Raw genomic sequence first — 27,445 nt, 5'->3', positions numbered from 1 at the left:
GAAAAATCATGTTTGACTAATTTATTGGAGTTTTTTGAGGAGGTAACAGAGAGAGTTGATGAGGACAATGTGGTACATGGACTTTCAAAAGGCGTTTGACACAGTGCCACACAACAGACTTGTGAGCAAAGTTTCAGCTTATGGAATAAAAAGGACACTGGCAACATGGATACAGAATTGGCTGAGTGACAGGAATAATGATTAATGAATATTTTTTGGGCTAGAGGAAAGTTTGTAGTGGAGTTGCCCAGGCATTAGTGTTGGGACCCTTGCTTTTCCTGATACATATTAATGACCTAGACCTTGGTGTACAGGGAACAATTTCAAAGTTTTCAGATTATATAAAACTTGGAAGCATTGTGAACTGTGAGGAGGATGGTGTAGAACTGCTAAAGGACATAGACAAGTTGGTGGATTGGGCGGATAGGTGGCAGATGAAGTTCAATATAGAGAAATGTGAAGTGTTTCATTTTGGTAGGAAAAACAAGGAGAAACAACATAAAATAATGCGTACAATTCTAAAGGGGGTGCGGGAGCAAAAGAACCTGGGTGCATAAGTCATTGAAGGTGGCAGGACAAGTTGAGAGCATGGTTAATAAAGTATACAGTATCCTAGGCTTTATTAATAGGGGCATAGAGTACAAGAGCCAGGAAATTATGTTGAACTTGTACAAGACACTAGTTCGGCCTCAGATGGAGTATTGCTTCCAGTTCTGGGCGCCACACTTTAAGAAAGATTTGAGGGCATTGGAGAGAGTGCAGAAAAGATTCATGAGAATGGTTCCAGGAATGAAGAACTTCAGTTATGAAGATAGATTGGAGAAGTGGAGAAGTTGGGACTGTTTTTCCTTAGAGAAAATAAGGCTAAGATGTGATTTGATAGAGGGTCATGAAGGGTCTAGGCAGAGTAGATAGAGAGAAACTGTTCCCACTCGTGAAAGGATTAAGAACGAGAGGGCACAGATTTTAAGTATTCGGTAAGAGTCGGCACAGTGGTTAGCACCGCAGCCTCACAGTTTCATGGGCCCAGGTTCGATTCTGGGTACTGCCTGTGCGGAGTTTGCAAGTTCCCCCTGTGACTGTGTGGGTTTTCCTCCCACAACCAAAAACTTGCAGGTGATAGGTAAATTGGCTGTTGTAAATTGCCCCTAGTGTAGGTAGGTGGTAGGGAATATGGGATTACTGCAGGGTTAGTATAAATGGGTGGTTGTTGATCAGCACAGACTCGGTGGGCCGAAGGGCCTGTTTCAGTGCTGTATCTCTAAATAAAAGCAAAAGTGACATGAGGAAAAACTTTTTCACACAGCGAGTGGTTAAAGTCTGGAATGAACTGCCTGAGTGTGTGGTGGAGGCAGGTTCAATTGAAGCTTTCAAAAGGGAATTAGACTGTTATATGAAAAGGAAGAATGTGCAGGGTTATGGGGAGAAGGTATGGTAATAGCACTAAGTAAATTGCTCTTTTGGAGAGCTGGTGCATACACGATGGGCTGAATGGCCTCTGTCTGCACTGTAACAATTCTGTAATTCTGTTATATATTTGTAGAAGCTTTTATTTTCTGTTCTTATATTTCTTGCTAGTTTTCGCTCATACTTCAATTCCTCCCTCTTCCAGGAACTAAAATAATCAGGATAAAAAAGTGCTCTCTGTTCATTTCCACATGCTTGTGATGTTTCAAATGCTTCTTCTCCTAATTACCTCCTCCTCTGTGTCCAATTACCATATTAGTCCCAATCATTGGAAAAGTGATGGAAGAAGTTATCAATAGAGCTATATTACATACTTAAAATAATCTCAGTGTGACAAGAAAACCGTAAAGCTTTACTCAACATGTTGATGTGAAATTTTCAAGAAAAGCATGCTGAGCTTGTTGAAAAATTATAATTTTGAATTTTTAAAGTATCTAAACATATTAAAATATTTCAAAACACCACACAATTGCTTTTTAGATCTTGGCAAACACGCCAATTATGCGACATCAGGAGCTTCTCACAAATAACAAATAAATAAATCACTGATTTCATTGCTAAGAAATGTTTGAGGAAGGAAACTTGGCAAGGAAAACAGAACATCCTGCCATACGTCAGTGCCATGAGATCCTCTATATCTCCCCCACAAGAGGTAGACAGATATTGATTTAGGACCTCCAACTTGTTCCGTCATTCAGTGACATCATGCTGATCCCTGAACTTTCACCTTTGCCCCATATCCCTTGATACCATTGTTTAACAAAAACCTACCAGTCTCAGATGTAAAATTAATTGATCTAGCATTTTTTAAAGTCACTTATGGGATGTGGGCATCAGGCCAGCCTTTATTGCCCATCCCTAATTTCCCTTGAGAAGTTGGTAGTGAGCCACCTGCCTGACCACTGCAGTCCACGTGTTGTAGGTACACCCACAGTGCTGTTCAGGAGGGAGTTCCCAGGATTTTGACCCAGCAAATGTACGGCGCTATAATTCCAAGTCAGGATAGTGTGAGAGTTGCATGTGGAGAACTTTCAGGTGGTGGTAGTCCTATGCATCTGCTGCCCTTGCTCTTCTGGGTGGTCAAGGTCTGGCAAAGTTCTGTTATGTTGAAGGAGCCTTGACATATTGCTCCAGTGCAGCATGTAAATGGTATGCCCTGCAGCCACGGTACATCTGTGATGGAGGGAGTGTATGTTCAAGATGGGGGTGAATGTACAAGGTGGAGATGGGGTGGTCAAACAAGTAGGCTGCTTTGTCCTGGGTGGTGTCGAGTTTCTTGAGTGCTGTTGGAGCTGCACTCATCCAGGCAAGTGGATTCCATCACACTCCTGACTTGTGCTTTGCAGATGGTGGACAGGCTTTGGGGAGTCAGGTGGTGAGATACATGGTGCAGAATTCCCAATCTCTGACCTGCTCTTGCAGTCACACTATTTATACAGCTGATCCAGCTAAGTTTCTGGTCAATGGTCACCCCCATGATGTTGACTGTGGGGGAATTCAGTGATGGTAATACTGTTAAATGTCAAAGATGGTTAGATTCTCTCTTGTTGGAGATGATCATTGCCTTGCACTTGTACAGCACTAATGTTACTTACCACTTCTCAGTACCAGCCTGAATATTGTCTAGGTCTTGCTGCCTGTAGGCACAGACTGCTTCATTATCTGATGAGTTGTGAATGGAACAGAACACTGTGCAAAAATCAGGAAACATCCCCACTTCTGCCCTGATAATGGAAGTTCATTAATGAAACAGCCAAAAATGGTTCCTGGGGCTGAAATGATTGCTGTTTGCAGAAGTGTTCCAAACTTCTACCACCCATTGCATGTAGAATTGTTTCCTAATTTCATTCCTGAAAGGTCTGGCTCAAATTTTTATACTATGCCCCCAAGTTCCAGACTTCGCTATCAGCAGAAATAGTTTCTCGCTACCTAACCTAGCAGTTCCCCTGAATACCTTGATAAATTTCAATAAATTACCCCTTAACCTTCTGGATTTCATGGAATACAACCCTAGTTTGTGTAATCTCTCATTATTTAAACCTTGGAGTACAGATATCATTCAGGTAAATCTCTGTTGCACTCCCTGCAAGACCAATGGACCTTTTCTAAGGTGTGGTACCCAGAACTGCTCACAGTAACCCAAGTGTGATCTAACCAGGGATTTGTATAGCTGAAGCATGACTTTTACCCCCAAGATATATTATAGCATTCCATTCGACCTTTTGATTATTTTCTGTGCCTGTTCATTTTTAATGATTTATGTATCTGCACCTCCAAGTCACTTTGGATTTCCACTGTTTTTAGCTTTTCATCACTCAATGGAAGCTCTGCAATAGCAACGTTTTTAAAAAAATGTCTGATGTTATTCAAGAATTTAATGTAAAAACTTTTGAAAAAGAGGCAATGCCCCTTGTAATATTCCATGAACAACTTGGGCTCCTTGGGTATTTGAAAAAAGTTGAAGCCATTCCATCTACAAAAAAACTACTGGAATTAATCTGACTAAAAATGATTTTTATTCCACTCAGGAAAGTAATAAGTATTCTGATACAATGAGATGAAGCCAGAAAAACAACTTTAATGAAAACACATGCTGCACTTATACAAAGTGAGCAATAAAACCAGTGTATACAGGTTTTGCATTTTTGCGAAAACTAGCTGGTACTAATCTATTCTATACACAACTGAAACTATACTGCCACACGAATATCCATCAAAATGCAAGTTGTGATTCCGAAATATACATTGCAAATACAGAATTAACATTTCTATAAATATAACCACCATTTACACAAATTATACCAGAACTTTCAACATACTGGTACAAAATCTAGAATTGGTGAACACAAAATTAAATTCCAGCTTGAAGCAGCTGCCTCTACATGCAAGAAGTGCCAGTATATACATAGCAGTCTTGAATCAATGGAGATAGAGACAGCTTAAAAACCCTCTCTAATCCCTCCATCATTTAACTAGTTGATGTTGAAAATGGAATTCTAGGACATTATTCTGCAATTTTTCTTGGAAACAAATTACAGTTAACTATAAATAATTTGAATTTGAGGATTAGAGCTCCCAAAATCATTCTAAATTACATAATAAATTTATCCAAAGAAGATTTGAAATAGAAAAATGGTGCTAGGAGAAGACAAATAGTATTCCATACATACTCAGTACAAATACTATCCTTTGAAATAATAACAAATAATCATGGCAAATAATTCACACAATAGACAAATAGAGTAGCATTTTCATGTCAAAAGCGTAAAGTATTTCACCAAAAGCTCAAATGATATGGATACTAGATTAAGAAAAATTTAACAAATATTTATTAGCTCAAGAAAATATTCACCCATGTGTTTATAAACATGTAACTTTTGGTTTTGAAAAATAGATTTTGCACCTACTCTAAGATTTATCTACCATTCATTGTCACTGAACAACAAGGCGGAAACCCCAAATAGTAGAACCCAAATGATAAAGGGAAATAAAGGAACACTTTTTTGCTCCTCCCATTGTTCCACATACAAAAGAAATATTTAATAAAGGCAGTATTGCAGACTTCCATAATGGTCCAGTGGATATTGAGCCTTATAAACTAGGGTGACTCAAAAGGTTTGTTCTCCAGCCGATCCGAGTTCAGCTGAAGTAGTAACAAGTACAACATTTGGCTTCAGTGTCCTTGAAAAATACCTTTGAAAGATGTATTTTCAATTTCTTTTTCAACTATGATTAGACTACCTAATACAAAATATAGTTTAGTGTTCAAATGCTCTCGAAGTGATTAATAGACTAGTAAAGTTTCAATAGTCAAATATAGAAAGTCAAAAACTGATCTTCTTGAAAGATTTCACGTTTAACAGTATTTATGATAATGTTATCATGATTTAAGTTTGGTTGTAAACAAAGCAGCACTTCATAATCCCAAAATTCACATGTGCTCTAAGGCACTCATTGCTCAAATGCAGGCAGAGTCGAGAGTACTTACTACAAAACTGACGTACAATCTCAGTGATTACATACAGATACAGTAGAACATTGAAAATATTTTAATGTTCATACTAAATATATAAAAAAGATAATAGAAAAAGAGGGGAAAAGCAAGAGAGCAAACAAAAAGAAAAACATGAAAGAGAACAAGCAGACAACCCAACTATGAAGAAACTTGGGATGTATGTTATGTTAAAAATGCTGATTAAGTAGTTGTATATATAGCAAACTGTTGACATACTAAAAACATTACCTAGTCATCCTAGATCTCAAAAATTGCCTCAATCTATAATTATTTCCATAAAAACCATCAGCCACGATTACATTATCTCTAGAATAATCTATTAACCCGATCCCCATCAACTTTTATTAAAATTCAAAATGGAAATTTTTCTTATTCACTTCAATCAAGGTTCTATAAAGTCAAAACTTCATGATCAGAATGGAAGATCCTAAACTCAACACGCTGCACAAAATTTTACACTATGTTGTTGCAGATCACATTATTGGCATTTCATTGGAATAGCTAAGCATCTATCCTGTTCATAAACATAAACCCATTGCAAGCAAGCACTATTATTGGCATTTTACTTGAGATTTAAATCATTTCTAATGATCACTGCATTTTTGTTAAATATATTCTTATGGGGAAGTGGCGGTGGGGAGGGGGGGTTTGATGATGTAATAGTTAAAGATGCAGTTCACCAAAATTACAGGCTTTAGAAGTGATTAGTATTGAAAAGTACTTACCAAAATATTATAATGTTGAACATGTCTATTAATTTTCCTCCAATGAAATTATACATTTATGCAGTTCTGATCTCTTAACATAAAGGTGTTTAGCAGACTGCCTGCAGTAGTATGCAGCAAAAACAATGTAAATCCCAAGAACTTTTATACAGAATTCTGCCAGCTTCAGCTTGCATTTGCCATAAAAAGAATGGTAATATTTGTAAGTATATTATAGATGTAAATCATATTGATACAAAAGGCACATCTGTAACCTTCACACAAAACATCTAATAGGTCGTAAAAATGCATTAAAAAAGTTACTTCTAGATATCAGTAAATTGAAAATAGCCCAATCATGGCAGACTGTAGCTGAAGACCAGGAATGTATCTGCTTGAATTCCCCAAAAAGAAGGCACTATTGTTGGTGCTTTATTTCAAATGTAAATAGTTTCTAATGATCACTGGATATTTGTTTTGGAAATTAAACAGGTCAATTACAATACACAAACTTTTTTTTTGATTCAATAGTGCACAACCAACCTGGAGTTGTCACTGGGCTCAATACTAGCATTCGTTGTTTCTTAGCCATTTTTGTAAAAACCACACATTTCAATATCAAAAGGATTTGTGTTACCCACATAATTAAGGCAATGAGGTTACTACTCCAAAAACACACTCTTTGGCCAGTATGCAAGAAATAATGTTTTAGCACAATTGATCAACATCAAAAAAAAAAATCAGCAGTGTTGTCAATTTCTTCCATTTGTAATTTCACTAATTAAGTTAACAAACCCTGGATGCATTTGCAAAAGTAATAGTTGTAGCAGCATTTCTGAAAGACTTACAATCCATGTTTGACTAGTAAATTACTTGGGTGCTTTTTAAAAAAAAATAACTGAGCAGTGTCTGAATAGTCATATGGTGATCAAAGTATGAATTTGTATTGATCATACTGTTACTTAAAAATGTTACATCACTATTTTTAGGATAATGTTGATTATTTTTTAAATAATGGAGAAATTAGAAACTAACAGATTATGTGTACCAATATTTGTAAATTTTCCCATTGTGAGTATGAAGTTATGCCTCAAGAAAGAGATAGAATTAATGGTAGCATGCATTACAAAGGCACATATTAAGACACTCAAGAGAAACTTGTGATTTTGTGTAAACAGGTACGAAAAACATAACAGATGCCCCACTCTTAATGCAAAGCTCCATCTTCAGGATTCACAGTTTTCATGCCATGCATGTTGAAAAGCATTTTATCACTGCATCTCTGTAAAAGAGAGAGATTCAAATGTTACTTCATACTTTGCTGCATTTCATCACATAAAAAAACAATATTTGATATTTCTGAACAGTGTGTTCAGAACGGGTTAAAATGCTTCCCAAACTATTTAAAACTTCACATTATGTAACAATTTAAAACTTATCAAAATATAACTTACGCCAGGATTAAGGCATCTATCCCAGTAGAATTTTTTCTTTTAACAAATGGGGCTGAATTTTATTAGCACGCTGCATATCGTGGTGGCGCGCTTTGAAGTTGGCGACCTTCAGGCGCAGATGCGTTGTCACGGAGCCCCCACGATATTTTGTGCGGGGACTCATTTAAATAGAGGCGGTAGCTGCTCCATCCTCAGCAACGGCATCTGGTGCCATTTTTAAAGGGCCTCAAGCCCTGCATTTTAATTACCATTTTTAAAAGGTACAGGTGTTAAAACATTAAAGTTTAAGCTTCATTATCAGTGCAAATCCCCTCTCCCACCGCCCCTCCCCCATAAGTTCTCAATAAATAAAACTACCTCTACCCCCAGAAAACCAATTTTTCAAAGAATGAACTTTAACTCCCCACCTTCACAACATTTGACCCTCAACCCCTTCTCACCATCCCCACAACCAATTGGAGCGGTTTCCCCCAAACGGAGTTCCGAAGACGCGGGACTTACGTTTAGCGGCCATAATATTGGTGTGGGAAGGCCACCGCGACAAGGTAAGTAGATGTAAATTTATTTGCATTGATTTTATTATGTAAATGAAGGCCCCACCGCCGAACAGCAGCAGAGGCCGCACTAAGGCCTCGCTGCTGCCAGTGAAATGTGGCCAGGCCTTGTTGACATCAGGGGTCTTGGTGGGCCGCCTCTGAGTATTTTACGGGCCCCCCCGCCACGACCCCCAATGTTGAAGGGCTGGTAAAATTCAGCCCTTGTAGACTGATCTAAACTTTCAAGCGATTATAAATTTTCATAGGAGACAGACATTTATCAAAACAGTTTCATACAACCAACAGGATCTCCTTTGACAATAGCTGCAGTCTAAAGTGTTAGGGTGGGGCGGTGAGGTAGTTAACAGATGATGAATAGCAGGGAAGCTATATGCACAATTAACCTGAAAGTACACAACAGCACATGGTAATGACAGTGAGGTCTGCCGCTGAGGGAAAAGGGATGGATGAGAAAGAATAGGACCCTGATGAGAAGGCAGCAGGAACAGCACAAACCATATGTATGGGGATATTGTTGCAAAAGTAATAAAAGATAGGCATTAAACATTGTATTAATGTACCTGTTTGAATAATAGCAGCTGGAATGTGCTGTGCTTTCTTATTAACTGTACTGCAGAGATTGGTTTTGTAGTGCAATTGTTGTTACACAGGAAAAGGTGGCAACCAATTTGCTCATTGCAGGATACCATGAACAGCAATGAAATGGAGGACCAGTTAATCAGTGTTGGTTGTACTGGTTGAGGAATGTATATTGGCGAGGACATGAGGAGAAATGCACTGTTCTTCTGCAAAAGGTGTCATGGCATCATCACCTCAACAGGCATCAAGTCTCACCTGAAACATGGCATCTCTGACAATGCAGTACTCTTTCAGTATAGATCCAAGGTTTCAATTTAGAATATGCACTCTACTCCTGGGGTGGAACCCACAACCTTCTGTCTCAGAGACCACAGTTCTACCAAACGAGCTAAGCTAACAGACTATTTTATATGCATAACTTATGAGATAGGTTGAATACAAGAGTTGGTTGCTCACACTCACTTCCATGAAAGCAAAAATATACAAGCATTGTCCCCTGAATTAAGAGGAATTTAGCTTCAAAGCTACAGTACATTTTCTCTTAAATATAATGCAGTGTATATTCAGAAATAAGATTTACAATATTACAGCATTTTTAACAATATGTCCACAACTTAGCAGGATAGATTTTGTCAGCATATTTTCAAACTTCATAAAGGTTAGGTTGATGACAAAAGCAAAATACTGCGGATGTTGGAAATTTGAAATAAAAACAGAAAATGCTGGAAATACTCAGCAGCTCAGGCAACTTCTGTGGAGAAAAAAAAGTTAACGTTTCAGGTCAATCACCTTTCAGCTACAACACTGGTATCTACCCGACAATGTGGAAAATTGCCCAGGTATGTCATGTCCACAAAAGCAGGACAAATCCAATCCGGCCAATTACTGCCCCATCAGTCTATCTCGATCATCAGCAAAGGTGATGGAAGGAGTCATCGACAGTGCTATCAAGTGGCACTTAAGCAGCAACAACCTGCTCACTGATGCTCAGTTTGGGTTACACCGGGGTCACTCAGCTCCTGACCCCGTTACAGCCTTGGTTTAAACATGGACAGAAGAGCTGAACTCAAGAGGTGAGGTGAGAGTGACTGCCCTGGATATCAAGGCAGCATTTGACCGAGTATGGCATCAAGGAGCCCTTGCCAAATTGAAGTCAATGGGAATCAGAGGTAAAACTCTCCGCTGGTTGGAGTCATAACTAGCACAAAGGAAGATACTTGTGGTTGTTGGGAGTCAAAAATCTCAGCCCCAGCACATTGCTGCATGAGTTCCTCAGGGTAGTGTCCTAGGCCCAACCATCTTCAGCTGCTTCATCAACGACCTTCCCTCCATCCGAAGAAGGGTCACTGACCCGAAACGTTAACTCTGCTTCTCTTTCCACAGATGCTGCCAGACCTGCTGAGTGAATCCAGCATTTCTTGTTTTTGTTTCAGATTTCCAGCATCCGCAGTATTTTGCTTTTACCTTCCCTCCATCATAAGGTCAGGAGTGGAGATATTCGCTGATGATTGTACAATGTTCAGTACCATTTGCAACTCCTCGGATACTGAAGCAGCCAGTGTTCATATGCAGCAAGACCTGGACAACATTCAGGCTTGGGCTGATAAGTGGCAAGTAACATTCGCGCCACACAAGTGCCGAGCAATGACCAACTCAAACAAGAGGGAGTCTAACCATCTCCTCCTGACATTCAACGGTATTACCAACGCTGAATCTCCCACTAACATCCTGGGAGTTACCATTGACCAGAAACTGAACTGGAGCAGCCACATAAATACTGTGGCTACAAGAGCAGGTCAGAGGCTGGGAATTCTGCGACAAGTAACCCATCTCCTGACTCGCCAAAGCCTGTCCACTATCTACAAGGCATGAGATGGAAGTGTAATGGAATATTCTCCACTTACCTGAATGAATGTGGTTCCAACACCACTTAGGAAGCTCAATGCCTGGACAAAGCAGCCCACTTGATCAGCACCCTATCCACCACCTTAAACATTCACTCCCTCCACCACTGACACACAGTGGCAGCAGTGTATACTATATATGAGATGCAGTGCAGCAACTCACGACGCCTCCTTTGACAGCACCTTCCAAACCCCTGACCTCTTCCACCTTGAAGGACAAGGGCAGCAAACGTGTGGGACAACACCATCTGCAAGTTCCCCTCAAAGCCACACTCCATCCTGACTTGGAAGTATATCGCCGTTCCTTCACTGTCGCTGTGTCAAAATTCTGGAACCTCCTCCCTAACAGCACTATGGGTGTACATGCACCAGATGGACTGCACAGTTCAAGAAGGCAGCGCACCACCACCTTTTCAAGGGCAACTAGCGACGGGCAATAAATGCTGGCTTGCCAGCATCATCCACATCTCATGAAACAAATTTTTAAAAAAAAATTCTGAAAGATTTGTAATCCATGTCTGACTAATAAATTACTTGTGTGCTTTTCTTTAAAATGCAAGCACAGTGTCTGAATAGTTGTGCAGCAATCTTAGTATGAATTTTCAGAATGGGTTCTGATGACCTGATGCATTAACTTAGATTGATGACAGTTGGCTAGGTACATTTTTGCCTTGGAGGTAAAATACAGAAAGCTCAGGCATCAGAATTTAGAAGGAAACTTTTTTATTCAACTCTTACAGGGCTTGTTTATCATGTTTCAATTTTCAGTTCTGAAGGGTGCACCCAAAATATTACTGTCTTTTCTCTTTAGGACTGATGTACTTGTGTATTTCTTGCATTTTCTATTTCTATTTCAGATTCACAGTAATTACAGTTCATTAGTATTGTACAACTCACCTTGCAAATGGAATGTACGAAATACTATACCTGTTACAAAAAGAGGGAGACAAGAGTCACTACAATTATTGTATGAATAGCGCACAACTATTTATTCTTCATAGCTTCTTCGAAACAATCCCATTTCAGCCAACAATAAAGGACAGGCCCATTAATAGACTTTTCTATATCCATTAACACACTTCATGCACTGACAGTCTGCTAGAATATAATCCTTTCTTTCAAGATTGCAGCTTCTTTTTTTCGTACCCTCCTCCCCTCAGGTTTGAATATTTTCTATTTATGCTGCTCAGAAGTAAAAAAAAAAATTCTAATTAATTCCAAAAGGCAAGAGTGAAGTGTGCAAGTAAATATTAATAACCTGTAAACACATGAAAGCTAATGGAATGCGTTTAGGTCCAGAGCTTTGAAAAACGGATTGTTCTGGTCAAAAATTCTACATATAAAAATGGTACGATTGGATGTCTGCAAAAGGTGATTCATACACTCTACAGAGCTTTTCAATATGAGAACTAGCAAATGTAGCAAGGCATTTACATTATGATTAACATTAGATACATTAATAAAAAGAATGCAAGTTAATAAACAATGTGAGTTGACTCATCCTTCAAGCTGGCATCTTCACCAGAGAAGGTGAAGAACATCTGGTATTTTTATTGGTATGAGCTAATGACAAAGCAAACATTGTGTAATCCTTTGAGGTTACAGTAATATATTTGTACTGAAAGTGACAATAGAAAACAGCAAAAATCTTAATGCTTCTCATAGGGCGGCGCAGTGGCTAGCACCGCAGCCTCACAGCTCCAGCAACCCGGGTTCAATTCTGGGTACTGCCTGTGCGGAGTTTGCAAGTTCTCCCTGTGAACCGCGTGAGTTTTCGCCGGGTGCTCCGGTTTCCTCCCTCAGCCAAAGACTTGCAGGTTCACAGGTAAATTGGCTGTTACAAATTGCCTCTAGTATAGGTAGATGGTAGGGGAATATAGGGAAGGTGGGGATGTGGTCGGAATATGGGATTATTGTAGAGTTAGTATAAATGGGTGGTTGATGGTCGGCACAGACTCGGTGGGCCGAAGGGCCTGTTTCAGTGCTGTATCTCTAAATAAATAAAATAAAATATTGGAATCTTTCTTTCTTTGGCCTCCTTGTCTCGAGAGACAATGGGTAAGCGCCTGGAGGTGGTCAGTGGTTTGTGAAGCAGTGCCTGGAGTGGCTATAAAGGCCAATTCTAGAGTGACCGACTCTTCCACAGGTGCTGCAGATAAAATTGGTTGTCAGGGCTTTTACACAGTTGGCTCTCCCCTCGCACTTCTGTCTTTTTTCCTGCCAACTGCTAAGTCTCTTCGGCTCGCTACACTTTAGCCCCGCCTTTATGGCTGCCTGCCAGCTCTGGCAATCACTGGCAACTGACTCCCACGACTTGTGATCAATGTCACAGGACTTCATGTCGCAGACGTCTTTAAAGCGGAGACATGGACAGCCAGTGGGTCTGATACCATTGGCGAGCTCTCTGTACAATGTGTCCTTCAGGATCCTGCCATCTTCCATGCGGCTTACATGGCCAAGCCATCGCAAGCGCCGCTGGCTCAGTAGTGTGTATATGCTGGGGATGTTGGCCGCCTCGAGGACTTCTGTGTTGGAGATACGGTCCTGCCACCTGATGACAAGGATTCTCCGGAGGCAGCGAAGATGGAATGAATTGAGACGTCGCTCTTGGATGACATACGTTGTCCAGGCCTCGCTGCCGTAGAGCAAGGTACTGAGGACACAGGCTTGATACACTCGGACTTCTGTGTTCCGTGTCAGTGCGCCATTTTCCAACACCCTCTTGGCCAGTCTGGACATAGCAGTGGAAGCCTTTCCCATGCGCTTGTTGATTTCTGCATCGAGAGACAGGTTACTGGTGATAGTTGAGCCTAGGTAGGTGAACTCTTGAACCACTTCCAGAGCGTGGTCGCCGATATTGATGGATGGAGCATTTCTGACATTCTGTCCTATGATGTTCGTTTTCATGAGGCTGATGGTTAGGCCAAATTTGTTGCAGGCAGCCGCAATCCTGTCGATGAGTCTCTGCAGACACTCTTCAGTGTGAGATGTTAATGCAGCATCGTCATCAAAGAGGAGTTCCCTGATGAGGACTTTCCGTACTTTGGTCTTCGCTCTTAGACGGGCAAGGTTGAACAACCTGCCACCTGATCTTGTGTGGAGGAAAATTCCTTCTTCTGAAGACTTGAACGCATGTGAGAGCAGCAGGGTGAAGATCCCAAACAGTGTAGGTGCGAGAACACAACCCTGTTTCACGCCACTCAGGACAGGAAAGGGGTCTGATGAGGTGCCGCTATGCTGAATTATGTCTTTCATATTGTTATGGAATGAGATGATACTTAGTAGCTTTGGTGGACATCCGATCTTTTCTAGTAGTCTGAAGAGACGTCTGCTGACGAGGTCAAAGGCTTTGGTGAGATGAAAGCAACGTAGAAGGGCATCTGTTGTTCGTGGCATTTCTCCCGTAGCTGGCGAAGGGAGAACAGCATGTCAATGGTGGATCTCTCTGCTCGAAAGCCACACTGTGCCTCAGGGTAGACACGCTCAGCCAGCTTCTGGAGCCTGTTTAAAGCGCCTCGAGCGAAGACATTCCCCACTATGCCGAGCAGGGAGATTCCACGGTAATTGTTGCAGTCACAGCGGTCACTCTTGTTTTTATAGAGGGTGATGATATTGGCATCACGCATGTCCTGAGGTACTGCTCCCTCGTCCCAGCACAGGCAAAGCAGTTTGTACAGTTCTGAACGTATAGCAGGCTTGGCATCTAATGCCGAAATCTTAATGCTTCTCATATTGGAATAATATATTACAAAATCTACTAAGTCTTATGATTAGAAATGCATGCAATTTAAAACTTGCAAACATTAATTACTTAGTGGTAGTCTAAAATCAATGTTTTGTTAAAAATTAACCTTCTGACAATGATGCTTTCACTCTCAGCCAGGAAAATCAGGTTCAGCCAAGCTGTGTCCTAAAGGTTATTGAAGTGGATCCCTAACAATGCACCCAGTTGAAAACCAGGCATCAGCCATCTCATTTATAGTCAATGACCAGCAAAGTACCAAACAAGCATAGCAGTTATGTCATGCATGCAACTGGACAAAAACCATGTACATAAAATATTTTTTGTTTTAAAAATCAGCATAAACATGTCTGCTTACCAGGCCATAGCAAAGAATTGCAACACACAAAATATCAAAGCAAGTGCTGCCTTCTTCCACTGTAATCAAAAGTGAAGACGAATTAGATCATTTCACAAATTGAACCTCCTCCCCCAAACATTTTTTTGTATTTAGAGGATAAATGAAACATACCCAAAAAGCAGAGCATAGTGTACACACAAGGCAAACCTGCAAGAAAAGATTTCACATTTTGAGATAATGGCACTCTGAATACACCTACTGCATTCAGTATTTCTGCATATATTTGCTAATTAGGTCTTCATAAGAAAGTTATTATACTGACAAACTTTTTGTTAATCACTGTTCAAACCCAAATTTGCAGTTTTTAGAATAAAAGGCAGATTGAATTACATTTTCTCCAAAGCGTTGTATTTTCAGAGCCTTGGAAACTTTAAATCTTTGTGAATGACCAGGCTTAACCTTGAGAACTTAACTATCTGTGTATTCATCTCTGGCCCCTTATACTTTATTTGAACAGGAAGTGGGATTATAAAAATATAGGCGATGGGAAATTTGGTGGCAAGGTGATAGAACCTTTTTAGGTCATAAACCAACCCTTATGAATAAAATAGCACAAATTAATGACGTTTTAAAAAATGTGAAGTTCGAAAATGGAACAGGAAATTTACATAATTATCAGCTGTGCCCTGAAGATTTTTGCAAACAGTTTTAAAATAAATAAAATAAAGCCGAGAGATTACATACCAGCAATAAGATCCACCTTCAATCAGGGACATAATTTTAAGTATATTTCAGAGGGAAAGACCCATAGCAAAACGTCACTAGTGCATTTCCCACTGCCACTACCCAACACAGTGACATATGGAAATATTCTGATTTACACTATGTAGCTCTGTACTACTGTTTATTTGATATGGCCTTACTGACTGAGCAAATGCAATGCTTTAAGGTATATAATAAGGAATATATCTACACTACATGTAAAGCTGACCAGACTCAAAGCAGGCTTGAAAACATGACTGACCTAAAAAGCCTAATTTCAGGTACCTAGTTGCAGAGCAGGATAATTTTAGGATTTTGACTAATGGTAGAACATTTCATACTTACAGCAGTCCAGAATTCAAAAGTGCTATTGCTACATACGTCCAAAAATGTGTTGCTACAAAGAAGCTCTATAATGGATCTACATAATGGACCAGATTTTCCTGTTATCAGTGTTCACCTCATTGGCAAGTGTCAATGAAGTTTTGATGGGGTTTAGGGCGCAGACTAACTATCTATCATTGGGCGTCTGTTTCAGCACGTCATCATCCACAGGGGATCAGTGGCGTCTGTGACTAGGGCACAAAACAGCAAGGACCTTCAGACAATCAGACTGAAGAATCTTCACTGAGACATGTAGAGTCTAAAGTATGAAGTAAAAGCAGAAAATATAAATTAAATTTAAGTGCTATAGAGACAGTGAAGTAAAGATTGGGAATACATTATGGAGAGATGAGCAACAAACAGAAAGTAAAAAAAAATTCTTAAACCTGCAACATTAATTTCCTTCTGAGAGGATGAGACTCCACACTTGCAGGATTCATTTTTCAATGCCATAGATTGTTCAGCAGTAATTATCATTTATTATGCCATTAAAAACTCACTCTCTCCTAAAGACACCAGATCTAACTTTTTAGCTGTCTTTAGTGTGGAATTAGTGGGCAAGTACCCTAAGTTCATGGCACGACAGTGATTTCAGTACCGAGTCTATTGGTGAGGACTGCAACTGCTCATCCTGTGGAAGAGCAGGGTATGTCTATCAGCAACGTCTAGATTTCCACATTTAACAGCACACTTGCAGACGCCAGATGTTGCTATCAGATTTGGCTTGTAATATCAGTGACTACTGATAGCTTCACCATTAATAGTACCACAGCAAAATCCAGTCAGTTTCTATAGGAAACGTTTTTCTGCCATGTTTGCAGCTCCAGACTGGCATACAAAAATGTTTCAAAACACTTAACACAAGATAAATCATGGGTTCCATTACAACAGTCCCTCTTTTTTTTAAATAGAGTGCACGGGTGATTTATTTAAATGTATGGCCCCTTTAATTTTTTTGCATGGCTGTGCATACTTGGTATATTGAAGGAGCCGACTTGCGCGTGGCCTGTGCGGCCCACTGGAAACAATGGGTTCCATTTAAGTTATTATTCTACTTATTTACAAGTTTGTACCTTTACTGGTTCAAGTAGTTCAGGCAACAATTCATTCAAATTTAATATGCAAATATAAAACATTTCATCCTTCATCAAAATTTGAATAAATTACACTGTAAACTAAGAGATAGCAATTTTACAGATTGATTATCCCTTTCACACTTTTTTGTTATGACAGAGGTGGGAGTAATGCACTGTTAAGTCAGCCCCAATACTCCACAGGTCACAGCATATTAAAATTTTCCCACCTTCCGTAAATTTGCCAAATTTAGCACTTTAGTAACCCCCCAGAATAAAACAGACCAAACCAGGTATCTTTAAACAACAAATTATCTATTTAATAATAAACGAAATCTTAATACTATTAAGATAAATTTATGTCTAAACGCTTTATAACTTCTTATTTTCTCTTAACCCTAATGCATCACACACATACATTCATAAAGCAACTGTTAACTGGTTTTAAAAGTAGTATTTCTTAGGAATAAAATACGTCCTGGATTGTAAGTCCTGGTAAGTTACATTCCTGGTTGGTGAGGTCTCCCAGATTAGAACAATCAGATGCCACTCGAAGTCTCCAGGTGAATTCGATGAGACAGTCTTTTAATAGATAGGCATTGGAAGCACTTCGGTTGCAGCAGGCGTCTCACAGTTCTTCTAACAAGGTGTATAGCCACAGGTCTATTTGGATTCTAAAATTGGTAGTTTTTCAGTAGAAACTTTACAGAGAATTCCAGCAAACATAAACAAAGGACAGAGTCCCTCTTGAAGACAAATGTTCTTTATCCATGGTTTTTTTTTTCTTTCCTTAGGCAATACAGAGCCGGAAGATAAATGTAGGTTTTCCTGCTAAGAAAGATAGACAGCTTCTTCCTTCAGAGCACGCTTCGCTGGACTGTAGTTCAAACTGGTTGAAGCCAGTCTTTATCCACAGTTAAAAGTTACAGTACCTTCTCTCTCTCCTGCTGTGGCCTAGGAAACAGGTGCATCTGCTAACACACTGTTTTTAAAGTGTCTTAAAGGCACACGGTTTTAAACATAGGAGAGAAAAAATTTTTTGTGACATTTTGAAAATAATTCTCCTCCCTTTCTCTGAAAAAGAAGTGCTCTTGGACATACTTAGTTCTGGTTGATCCAAACTGTTTCATCTGTATTCAATTATTTGGAATAAATGGATGTTAGCTTCAGTTCCTTCCCTTGTGATGCAATATCACGAGTGAATAGCATAGAAATTTTTTTTTTTTTTAAATCACTTCAGATTCAATTGACTTGGCAAGTATTACTTTAAAAAACAAGCTGAGGATCATTTAGATTGAAGTTTGGTAAATTACACAAACATAACTGCATACAGTTAACCCTCTGAAATGGATAATTGTATAATTGTCATCTTTGAAACATTCGTATGAAACAGGCCATTTCGTACCAAACGATTATTGGAAAATAAAAATGATGGTCCAATTAAAATGTGAGCATAGCTTTGATGAGAAGTGCTCAGTTGTTTGGTATATTCCACTGTGGATTGCTCTGGTAATGTGTGCCTTTTTGTTTTTAAGTGATAAATGTAAATATGATCTATATTTTAAAGCATTTTTTTTTTTAGTTCTATAATACTTAGAAATAGTGGCGTTATAAAATAAATATAAATTCTCCATGAAAATAAATACCCAGATGAAAATGTACTGTTCATGGAGCAGATCACCACAGGAATGGTATGTACCGGAATAATTGATATCGTCCAGGAGTGAATGATTTCAAGGGATAATATCTCAAATGTATTTTGTGAATTTGATATTATGTGGCGTACAACCGTAACCCTTACGCATGTAAGGGAAGATCCTTCATCAGCCTCATTTCTGGAGGCAGTTATCATTTTCTATTTAAACCACTTGAAACAAATTTTGAACCAGAAGAAAAAAATCATACAAGTTGAACCTGTTCTGTGATGTCAAGTGGAAATATGATTATGCCCATTGCTATTCCTTCAACAATGTGTAGATATATAGCATCTTTAATGTAATTAAGCAACCTAAGGCACTTCACAGGAGCATTACAAAACAAAATATGACACTGAGCCACATAAGAGATTTTAGGTCAGATGTCCAAAAGCTTGGTCAATGAGTTAGGTTTTAGGGAACATGATACAACCAAGTGAGAAAGGGGTCTAGGGATCCCCCCCTCAGCCTCTTCCTGGTTTATCTGTAACAGGGTTTAACTTTTAAAAGCACCGTGTTTTAGCTTCCCTCTCAGTGAGTCCTTGCTCTCTGCTCTCTAACTGTAATGGTAAAAAACCAGACAGGTTTTCTCAGATTTAAAAAAGGTGTAAGTTTATTAACCTTAAAACTAACTCCGTTAAAACTACTAAGAATACGCGACGACGCTAGCATTCAAATGCGATAAACATATACACAAATAGAAACAGAGAAGGTGAAAGAAGGGGAAAGGTTTGAAATAATAGCTGCAATTCAGTTACTGGCTTTGGGTTGATGCAAAGTCTTTGATTGAAGTTAAGTCTTGCAGTTCTCGTTGGGGTCCAGTGTACACTTTCAAACTTGTTTCGCTGGTGTTCTGTCTTGAAGCTTAAGTTACCTCCGTGGGTCCCTGGAACTTTGCTTGAGACAGAGAGAGAGAGATAGGGAGAGACCTTCCTTCTCTTTCATTTTCAAATTCAAATCTTCACCAACCTCTCCGACAAGGTTTGTGGATCTCCCCCAAGCTTAGCAGACACACTCGGGGTGGGAGGTGGAAGAGAGGGGGCAGGGCAGTGGAATGCTGGCTCTTACACATTCAATGTCTCTTGATCAAAAATCCATCTGGTTCATTGAATCAGAGAGGCACTCCCATTGTCTTCTTCAGGCAACTGTCTTTTAGAATGTAAACGTGCAGCCATATTTTCAGCCACTGTTGAGCTAGTCACATGATTAACCTGCTGGCCAAGTTATTTCAAGTCCAGTAAAGTTCAAAAATAATGTTCCACATGATGAAATTAATGTGTTTCATTTTGGCAGGTGTGGTTTTTGTCACAAACGTCATAAGGAAGAAAGTGATGTAGAAATGCAGCGCGATTTACGGAGCGAATTCCAAATCTTAGGGCCTAGACAGTTGAAGACACAGCCACCAATGGTGGAGCAATTAAAATCGGGGATGCTCAAGAGGCCAGAATTAGAGGAGTGCAGATATCTCGGAGGGCTATACAGCTGGGGGGTGGAGGATGGACCATGAACTGATTTGAAATCAAGATGAAAATTTTTAAATCAAGGCATTGTTTAACTGGGAGCAAGCACAGGGGTCAATAAAATTTGCATGAGTTAGGACATGAGCATTAGAGTTTTGGATGACCTCATGCTTATGGAGGGTAGAATGTGGGAAGCCAACCAGCAGTGCATGAAGAGTCATGTCTGAAGGTAAGAAAGGCATGGATAAGGGTTTCAGCAGCAGAAAAGCTGAGGCAGGTGCGGAGATGGGCAATGTCACTTGGTGGAAATAAGTTGTCTTAGTGATGGTGTGGATCTGTGACTAAAAGCTCATCTCGGGGTCAAATATGAGACTGATGTTGTAAACAGTCTGGTTCAGCCTCAGACATTTGCCAGGAAGGAGGATGAAATCGGTAGTATTAGAATGGTGTTTGTGGCGGGGACCGAAGACAATGGCTTCAGTCTTTTCAATATTTGATTGGAGGAAATTTCTGTTCATCCAATACTGGATGTTGGATAAACAGTCTAACAATTTAGAGACAGTGGAGGGGTCGCAAGGGGTGGTGGTGGTGTTGAGGTAGAGGTGGTGTCGTCAGAATATATGTGAAAACTGATGTTGTGCTCCTCTTAGTATGATGAAAAGCACTCTTCAGATAACTAGCCTCATTTCATTTTCTGATTCAAGCTCCTTTTTTAACTGAGATAAATAAAATTAAATCAAAATTAGATTAAACATATAATTACGTACAAGAGCATTGTGCTTTGGGGTACTAAAAGGAGACTTCACAACAGCTCAAGCAGAGAAATAACGAAAAAAGTATTTGAGTACTTACAAGCATCACAATGGTAGCAACTAATCGTGTTGGTTCAAACATTTTTTTGCATTGTTTGACAGGTCCCATCAGGAACAACGTACTGTGATGAAAAACAAAACCATAACATATGTCACAACAACAATATAATTTGCAATTTTAAGAGGAAGAGAGGAATGCAATAATTTGAGGGACAAAGCTCTACACAGCTGGTTCCTATACTATGTGAGAACTTGTTCAGGAAAGAAAGAACAACCTTAAGCTGGAATAAATTCCTACAACACATCTAGTGGAAGATGAATTTTGAAAACCTGTTCTATTACCCTACAAAAAAAAAGAGTTTTAAACACTTTTAAACATTCCAATCGTGTTTTCAGTTTGAACATTGATTTAGTTTCCAAAACATTATTGTATCTATCTGGCAGGATTACCAGAATAAAAATACAATCTATTCAAAACGAAGCCTTATGAAAGTATTACAGTTATTACTAATTGGTGACACTTGCTTTTGAGAAATAAACATTCTCCTTAACAATTTAAATTAGCATCGCACAGTACAGAAGCACTTACGAATGCCAAATTTTGTGTAGAAAACTACTCAGGCAAGTACTTACTCAAAAATCATCTTCATGTATAGTTTATTAAAAATTTTACTTTCTGAAGTTACCTCCATGGATCAGGTTAATAAGGCAGCCAAGCAGCTGAGCCAGACGATTCAGGATGTTTTCCGATTTAATCCTTGTGCTTAGTTAGCTGATCTCAGCAATTGCAGGGCAGCAGGATTTTATAATTGGCTTCACTGTCCCTGGGATAGGCAGTGGAAAACCAGTTGGAGTTCCTGTGTCTAACTTTTAACCATCACCCCCATGCCAGAAGTGCACATAAAGATTGCAGAGGTCACGATCGAGCTGTGATACTCCTTGCAATCAAAGAGCATGCCTGCCAACATTAATTTTGAGTAACTACGCACAACCAGAAGACATACCACTGGAATTTATGCCTTTCAACAAGTCTGATGAGTGATCTTAAACTAACCCTTTTACAAAGGACTTGCGTTGATCAACACTTCCACAAGTTGCAAGCTTCTAAATTCCAGTTGGTGCTTTTTTGTTGTACATGAAGCAAAGCAACCATTCCATAATGAAGTTCAATTATCAGGACCAAGAATTTCTTGGTAGACCCTACTTTAAACAAAAATGGACCCATTTTAAATTCATCCCAGAGCGACAAGATGTAAAAACAGTCTGCATGAATCCAAATCAAGCGAGTTTGAATTGTCTCACCTCAGTTTCAACTGTTTCACTCAGAAATGTGATAGCAAAGCCAAAATGGAGACTGAGAAAATAAATCACATTCATGGAGCACAATGGCTCCCAAGAAGCTAAGGCTAAGTCACATGGTTGGGGCACAGCAAAAAGGGAGCTTTATTCTGCGCCTGGCAAAACTAGAGTGTGAAAATAAAAGCACTGACATCTCTTATTTTAAGTGCACAATTCACAGCAATAAAACACTCAAAAAGCAAATACAAAAAAAAAATCCCCATCCTTCATTGAACTAAATTTTGAAAATTGTTCAACATAAAACATCACAAAATCAAAAGATTGAGAATGGATTTAATTTACAGTATTTAAAAGGATTGAAACGAATATATATATATATATATATATATATATATATATATATAAAATAAGCCAAGAATTAAGCTTAAAGTATGATCTTTACAGATAAAGTTTATTTGGAACTGCAAGCCTCAAACAGCCATTTTACAAATCTGACAAATGGTTAAAAAAAGCTGCAAGTTTGTTCTGATTGTACTACAGCTTAATACTAATTCATTTATAATCTAATACTTACTTACCTACCAATGGATGATATGTTTCCAATGCTATAAAAGATAGCGAAAAGTATTAACCCTCTTTTTGGAATCCAGAGAAAACAGACACCCTGAGAAAGAATTGCATTTGTAAACAAAACATTCATGAACTATTACAACAATGTACACATTTTAAATGCAAATTTAGAACATAAAACAATTTTATTTTTTCCAAACTTGAGATGAGGGTGGGAGGGAAATGTGTACAAGTCTCAACTGGTTTTGACAGCTGAGCTAGGCATTTAATGGTTTTTGTATCATTTTACTGTTGCAAAAAGTCAGTTTCACTCCTTACCTAACAGCAGTGCAGGAGCACCTTCACCACACGAATGCTGCTGTCCAAGAAGATGGCCTGCCACATGATCATCTTATTATCACATGACATTTTACGGTGTTTTACAGCCAATTAAGTACTTTTGAAGTGCAATTACTGTTGTAATGTAGGAAACACAGCAGCTAATTTGCACACAAGCTCCCACAAACAGCAATGTGATAATGACCAGATAATCTGTTTTTGTGATGTTGATTGAGGGATAAACATTGACCAAGAAACTAGAATAACTGAGACACCAGACAGGGCCTTGGATTAACGTCTCATCTGAAGGTCAGCATTTCCGACAGTGCAGGGTTGAGAAATAAATGCTGACCTCGCCAGCAATGCCCACATCCCGAAAATGAATTGTAAAAAATGTAATAGTTTATAGTCTAAACTGCATAGTTCTGACAATGAACACAAAAAATAAAAGGAATAAACCATATGGCCCACTGAGCCTGTTCTGCCAATCAATACGATCGTGTCTGATCTTGGACTTCAACTCCACCTTCCCGCCCGCCATATCCCTTGATTCCCCGAGACACCAAAAATCTTTCTATCCCAGCCTTAAATGCATTCAACAACCCTCTGAGATAGAGAATTCCAAAGAATCACAACCCTTTAAGTAATTTCTCATCTCAATCCTAAATGATTGGCCCCTTATCCTAAGACTGTCTTCCCATGTTTTAGATTCCCCGACCAGCAGAAACAATCTCTCAGTGTCAACCCTATCCCCTTCAGCCCCTTCAGAATCTTGTATGTTTCAATGAGATTGTCTCTCATTCTTCTAAACTCCAGAGAATCTAGGCCTAATTTACTCAGCCTATCATAGATCAACCCCCTCATCCCAGGGACCAATTTAGTGAACCTTCGCTGTAACCCCTCCAGTGCAAGTATATCCGTTCTTAAATGTGGAGATCAAAACTGCACACAGTACTTCAGACGTGGTCTCACCAAAACCCTGTACAATTGTAGCAAGACGTCATTATTCCTGTACTCCAATCCCCTTGCAATAAAGGCCAACATGCCATTTGCCTTCCTAATTGCTTGCCTTACCTGCATGCTAACTTTTTGTGTTCCTTATACGAGTACACCCAAGTCTCTTTGAACATCAACACTTTTAAGTTTTACATCTTTTAAAAAATATTCTGCTTTTCTATTCTTACGCCAAAAGTGTGTAACTTCACACTTCCCGACATTATACTCCATCTGCCATCTTGTTGCCCACTCAACTTGCCTATATCTCTTTGCAGCCTCTGTGTCCTCCCCACAGCTTACTTTTCCACCTTTGTAACATCAGTAAAATTAGATACATTACACTCTGTCTCTTCATCAAAGTCATTAATATAGATTGTAAATAGCCGAGGCCCCAGCACTGCACTTGCAGCACTCCACTATTCACTGCTTGCCAACTTGAAAACGCATATTCTTTCAATCTGATGGTGGTTTTTCTTTCCTCCAAAGAACTCAAAAAGGCTAGTAACTTGATTATTTCTGGTCAAACCCCTAATCAATGCAAATTGGTCACTGTAGGTATAAAGTCATATTCCAGCTTGCATGGAGAAAATACTTGCTTACTGGAATGATTTTTCACTCAAAGCACAAGAGAAATATCTAACTCGGGTCTAAAAACCTAAAGCTCAGATCAGGGTTCAACAGAAGATGGAGGAAGAATCTAGGTGCTGCTGAGAACCAAAATAAGAATTTCCATTTAGTCTATTTTGAGCTGTATGAAAGTTTAGCCAATCCAGGACTTTGTCAGCTATGTGGATGGATAGCACAGCAACAGTATGTAGTTAATGATAATGGTGTTGAGATAGAGTCATATGATGTCAGCATACAGTGAAAGTGGACTCAGTATTTACAGATGCTACTTCTGAAGGATGGCATAAAAAGAATGACATCAAGGCTGAAATTTTGGGGAATACTAGATTTAACTGTAGGAGGGAGGTTATGATGGAGCTGTATAAAATGCTAGTTAGGCCACAGCTGGAGTACTGTGTACAGTTCTGGTTGCCACACTATAGGAGGGATGTGATTGCACTGGAGAGGGTGTAGAAGAGATTCACCAGGATGTTGCCTGGCTGGAGCATTTTGGCTATGAAGAGAGGCTGGATAGGCTAAGGCTGTTTTCCTTAGAGCAGAGAAGGCTGAGGGGGGACCTGACTGAAGTATTCAAAATTATGAGGGGCATAGATAGGAAAATACTTTTTCCCTTAGCAGAGGTGTCAACAACCAGGGGACATAGATTTAAGGTAAGGGGCAGGAGGTTTAGAGGGGATTTGAGGAAAAAGATTTTCACCAGAGGGTGGTTGGAATCTGAAAGACACTGCCTAAAGGGGTGGTAGAGGCAGGAACCCTCACAATATTTTAGTAGTATTTAGATGAGCACTTGAAATGCCATAACATACAAGGCTACGGGCCAAGTGCTGGAAAATGGGATCAGAATAGTTAGGTGCTTGATGGTCAGCACGGACACAATGGGCCAAAGGGCCTGTTTCTGTGTTGTATAGCTCTATGACTATGAGAAACCACTGGAGATGTACCTAAAGTTGGGACAGGTAAAACAGAACAAAGAGCAAATGCCACAGAGGACAGCCAATGGAGAAGAATGGAATGGAGTGCCAAAGGCAGTAGAGGAGACAAAGAGGAGACCACAGCTGCAGGTACACAGGATTTCAGTGGTGACTTGTAGCATTCCCATCTCCTCAAAATAAGCAAGTTGACTATTTGCATTTTCTGACAACTACTTTTAGTCACAAAAAGAACTGCATGGTTATGTGAATTTTCAACTCATCCAAAATTATAACTGGAACAGGTCAGCCTTAAAGATAACTTAATGGAAGATACCTTTGCTCAAGGTTTTGTTTTTAATAATGATTTTTATTTGGCGCTAGAGCATATTTGGTTTAGTAGTACCCTCGGAAGAAACTAAAAACTATGGTAAAGTGTTCTTGGTTCCACACATTCTTCAAATCCCAAGTGCACACATTTCAAAGTTGTAAAATAAACTTAACATGTAGATCAAATCATTAGGAGTTTCTGGCTTGTAAATAACATAACTGAACTTATTTTTCTGACTTAAAACTTGAAGAAAATACACTTTCACAACTAGAACACATTAAAGAAAAGAGTTAACAAGTAATTAGATGCGGCTTTATGAGAATTGTTCAATAATTGAGTTGGAGATTTGGTACATGGTCAATTTGATGAAAATTCAGGACTACTTAATAATAATTATATACACGATAGATTTATTTTGTCACACTTCCAAATCTTTGCAACTTTCTTTCATTCACATTATCCTATGTTGGGCATGGGAGAGACCATCCATAATTTTGACTGAGTTAATGATTTAGCCTGAAACTCTTCAGTGTCCACATAACTTACAATTTTCCAAAGGACTCTTAGCTATTACTTAGTCTGTATGCAAGAATCAATGCTTCTGCTGCAGTATCAAAATGATCCGAGCTTCTGCTTCCAATTTGTTTCACTGTCTTTAACCACATTCAGCATCTCTGGTTCTCCTCTATCCTTCATCACATATTAAACTAGATTCTCAAGTCTACCCCTCCTTAACTTCTTTCTTCCTCATCTCTACTTGGTCCCTCCCCTTCTAGAACTGAACAGTAATCTCTCCTCAAAAAGATGAAGTCACATAATAGACAGACCATGACACTGCATCCTTCTCTGGCCTCCTTATCTCGAGAGACAATGGGTAAGCGCCTGGAGGTGGTCAGTGGTGTGTGGAGCAGCACCTGGATTGGCTATAAAGGCCAATTCTAGAGTGACAGGCTCTTCCACAGGTGCTGCAGAAAAATGTGTTTGTCGGGGCTGTTACACAGTTGGCTCTCCCCTTGCGCTTTTGTCTTTTTTCCTGCCAACTGCTAAGTCTCTTCGACTCGCCACACTTTAGCCCCGCCTTTATGGCTGCCCGTCAGCTCTGGCGAACGCTGGCAACTGACTCCCACGACTTGCGATCAATGTCACAGGACTTCATGTCGCGTTTGCAGACATCTTTAAAGCGGAGACATGGACGGCCGGTGGGTCTGATACCAGTGGCGAGCTCGCTGTACAATGTGTCTTTGGGGATCCTGCCAACTTCCATGCGGCTCACAGGGCCAAGCCATCTCAAGCGCCGCTGACTCAGTAGTGTGTATAAGCTGGGGATGTTAGCCGCCTCGAGGACATCTGTGTTGAGGATACAGTCCTGCCACCTGATGCCAAGTATTCTACGGAGGCAGCGAAGATGGAATGAATTGAGACGTCGCTCTTGGCTGACATACGTTGTCC

At 39.5% G+C, this 27,445-nt stretch overlaps 1 protein-coding gene across 2 annotated transcripts in view; it reads right to left on the bottom strand.

The window, feature by feature from the left end:
- Positions 1-4,025: 4,025 nt before the first annotated feature.
- The window catches only part of LOC137374624 (vesicle transport protein SFT2B-like), a 43,059-nt gene continuing 19,639 nt past the window's right edge, over positions 4,026-27,445 (bottom strand). The window contains exons 3-8 of one of the 2 annotated variants that reach the window (XM_068041032.1): positions 22,825-22,910; positions 20,988-21,069; positions 14,934-14,969; positions 14,781-14,839; positions 11,578-11,607; positions 4,026-7,468 (exon numbers count right to left, since the gene is read on the bottom strand). In XM_068041032.1, the coding sequence (XP_067897133.1) occupies positions 7,429-7,468; positions 11,578-11,607; positions 14,781-14,839; positions 14,934-14,969; positions 20,988-21,069; positions 22,825-22,910 (333 nt within the window). In that variant the 3' untranslated portion in view covers positions 4,026-7,428. The remainder of the gene's footprint in view (positions 7,469-11,577; positions 11,608-14,780; positions 14,840-14,933; positions 14,970-20,987; positions 21,070-22,824; positions 22,911-27,445) is intronic. The other variant, XM_068041033.1, reaches the window with a different exon arrangement.

Source organism: Heterodontus francisci, chromosome 10 (assembly GCF_036365525.1).
Source record: "Heterodontus francisci isolate sHetFra1 chromosome 10, sHetFra1.hap1, whole genome shotgun sequence".
Lineage (NCBI taxonomy): Eukaryota > Metazoa > Chordata > Chondrichthyes > Heterodontiformes > Heterodontidae > Heterodontus > Heterodontus francisci.
Note: the sequence above shows the minus strand (reverse complement) of the source record. Positions and strands in the feature narration are given on the sequence as shown.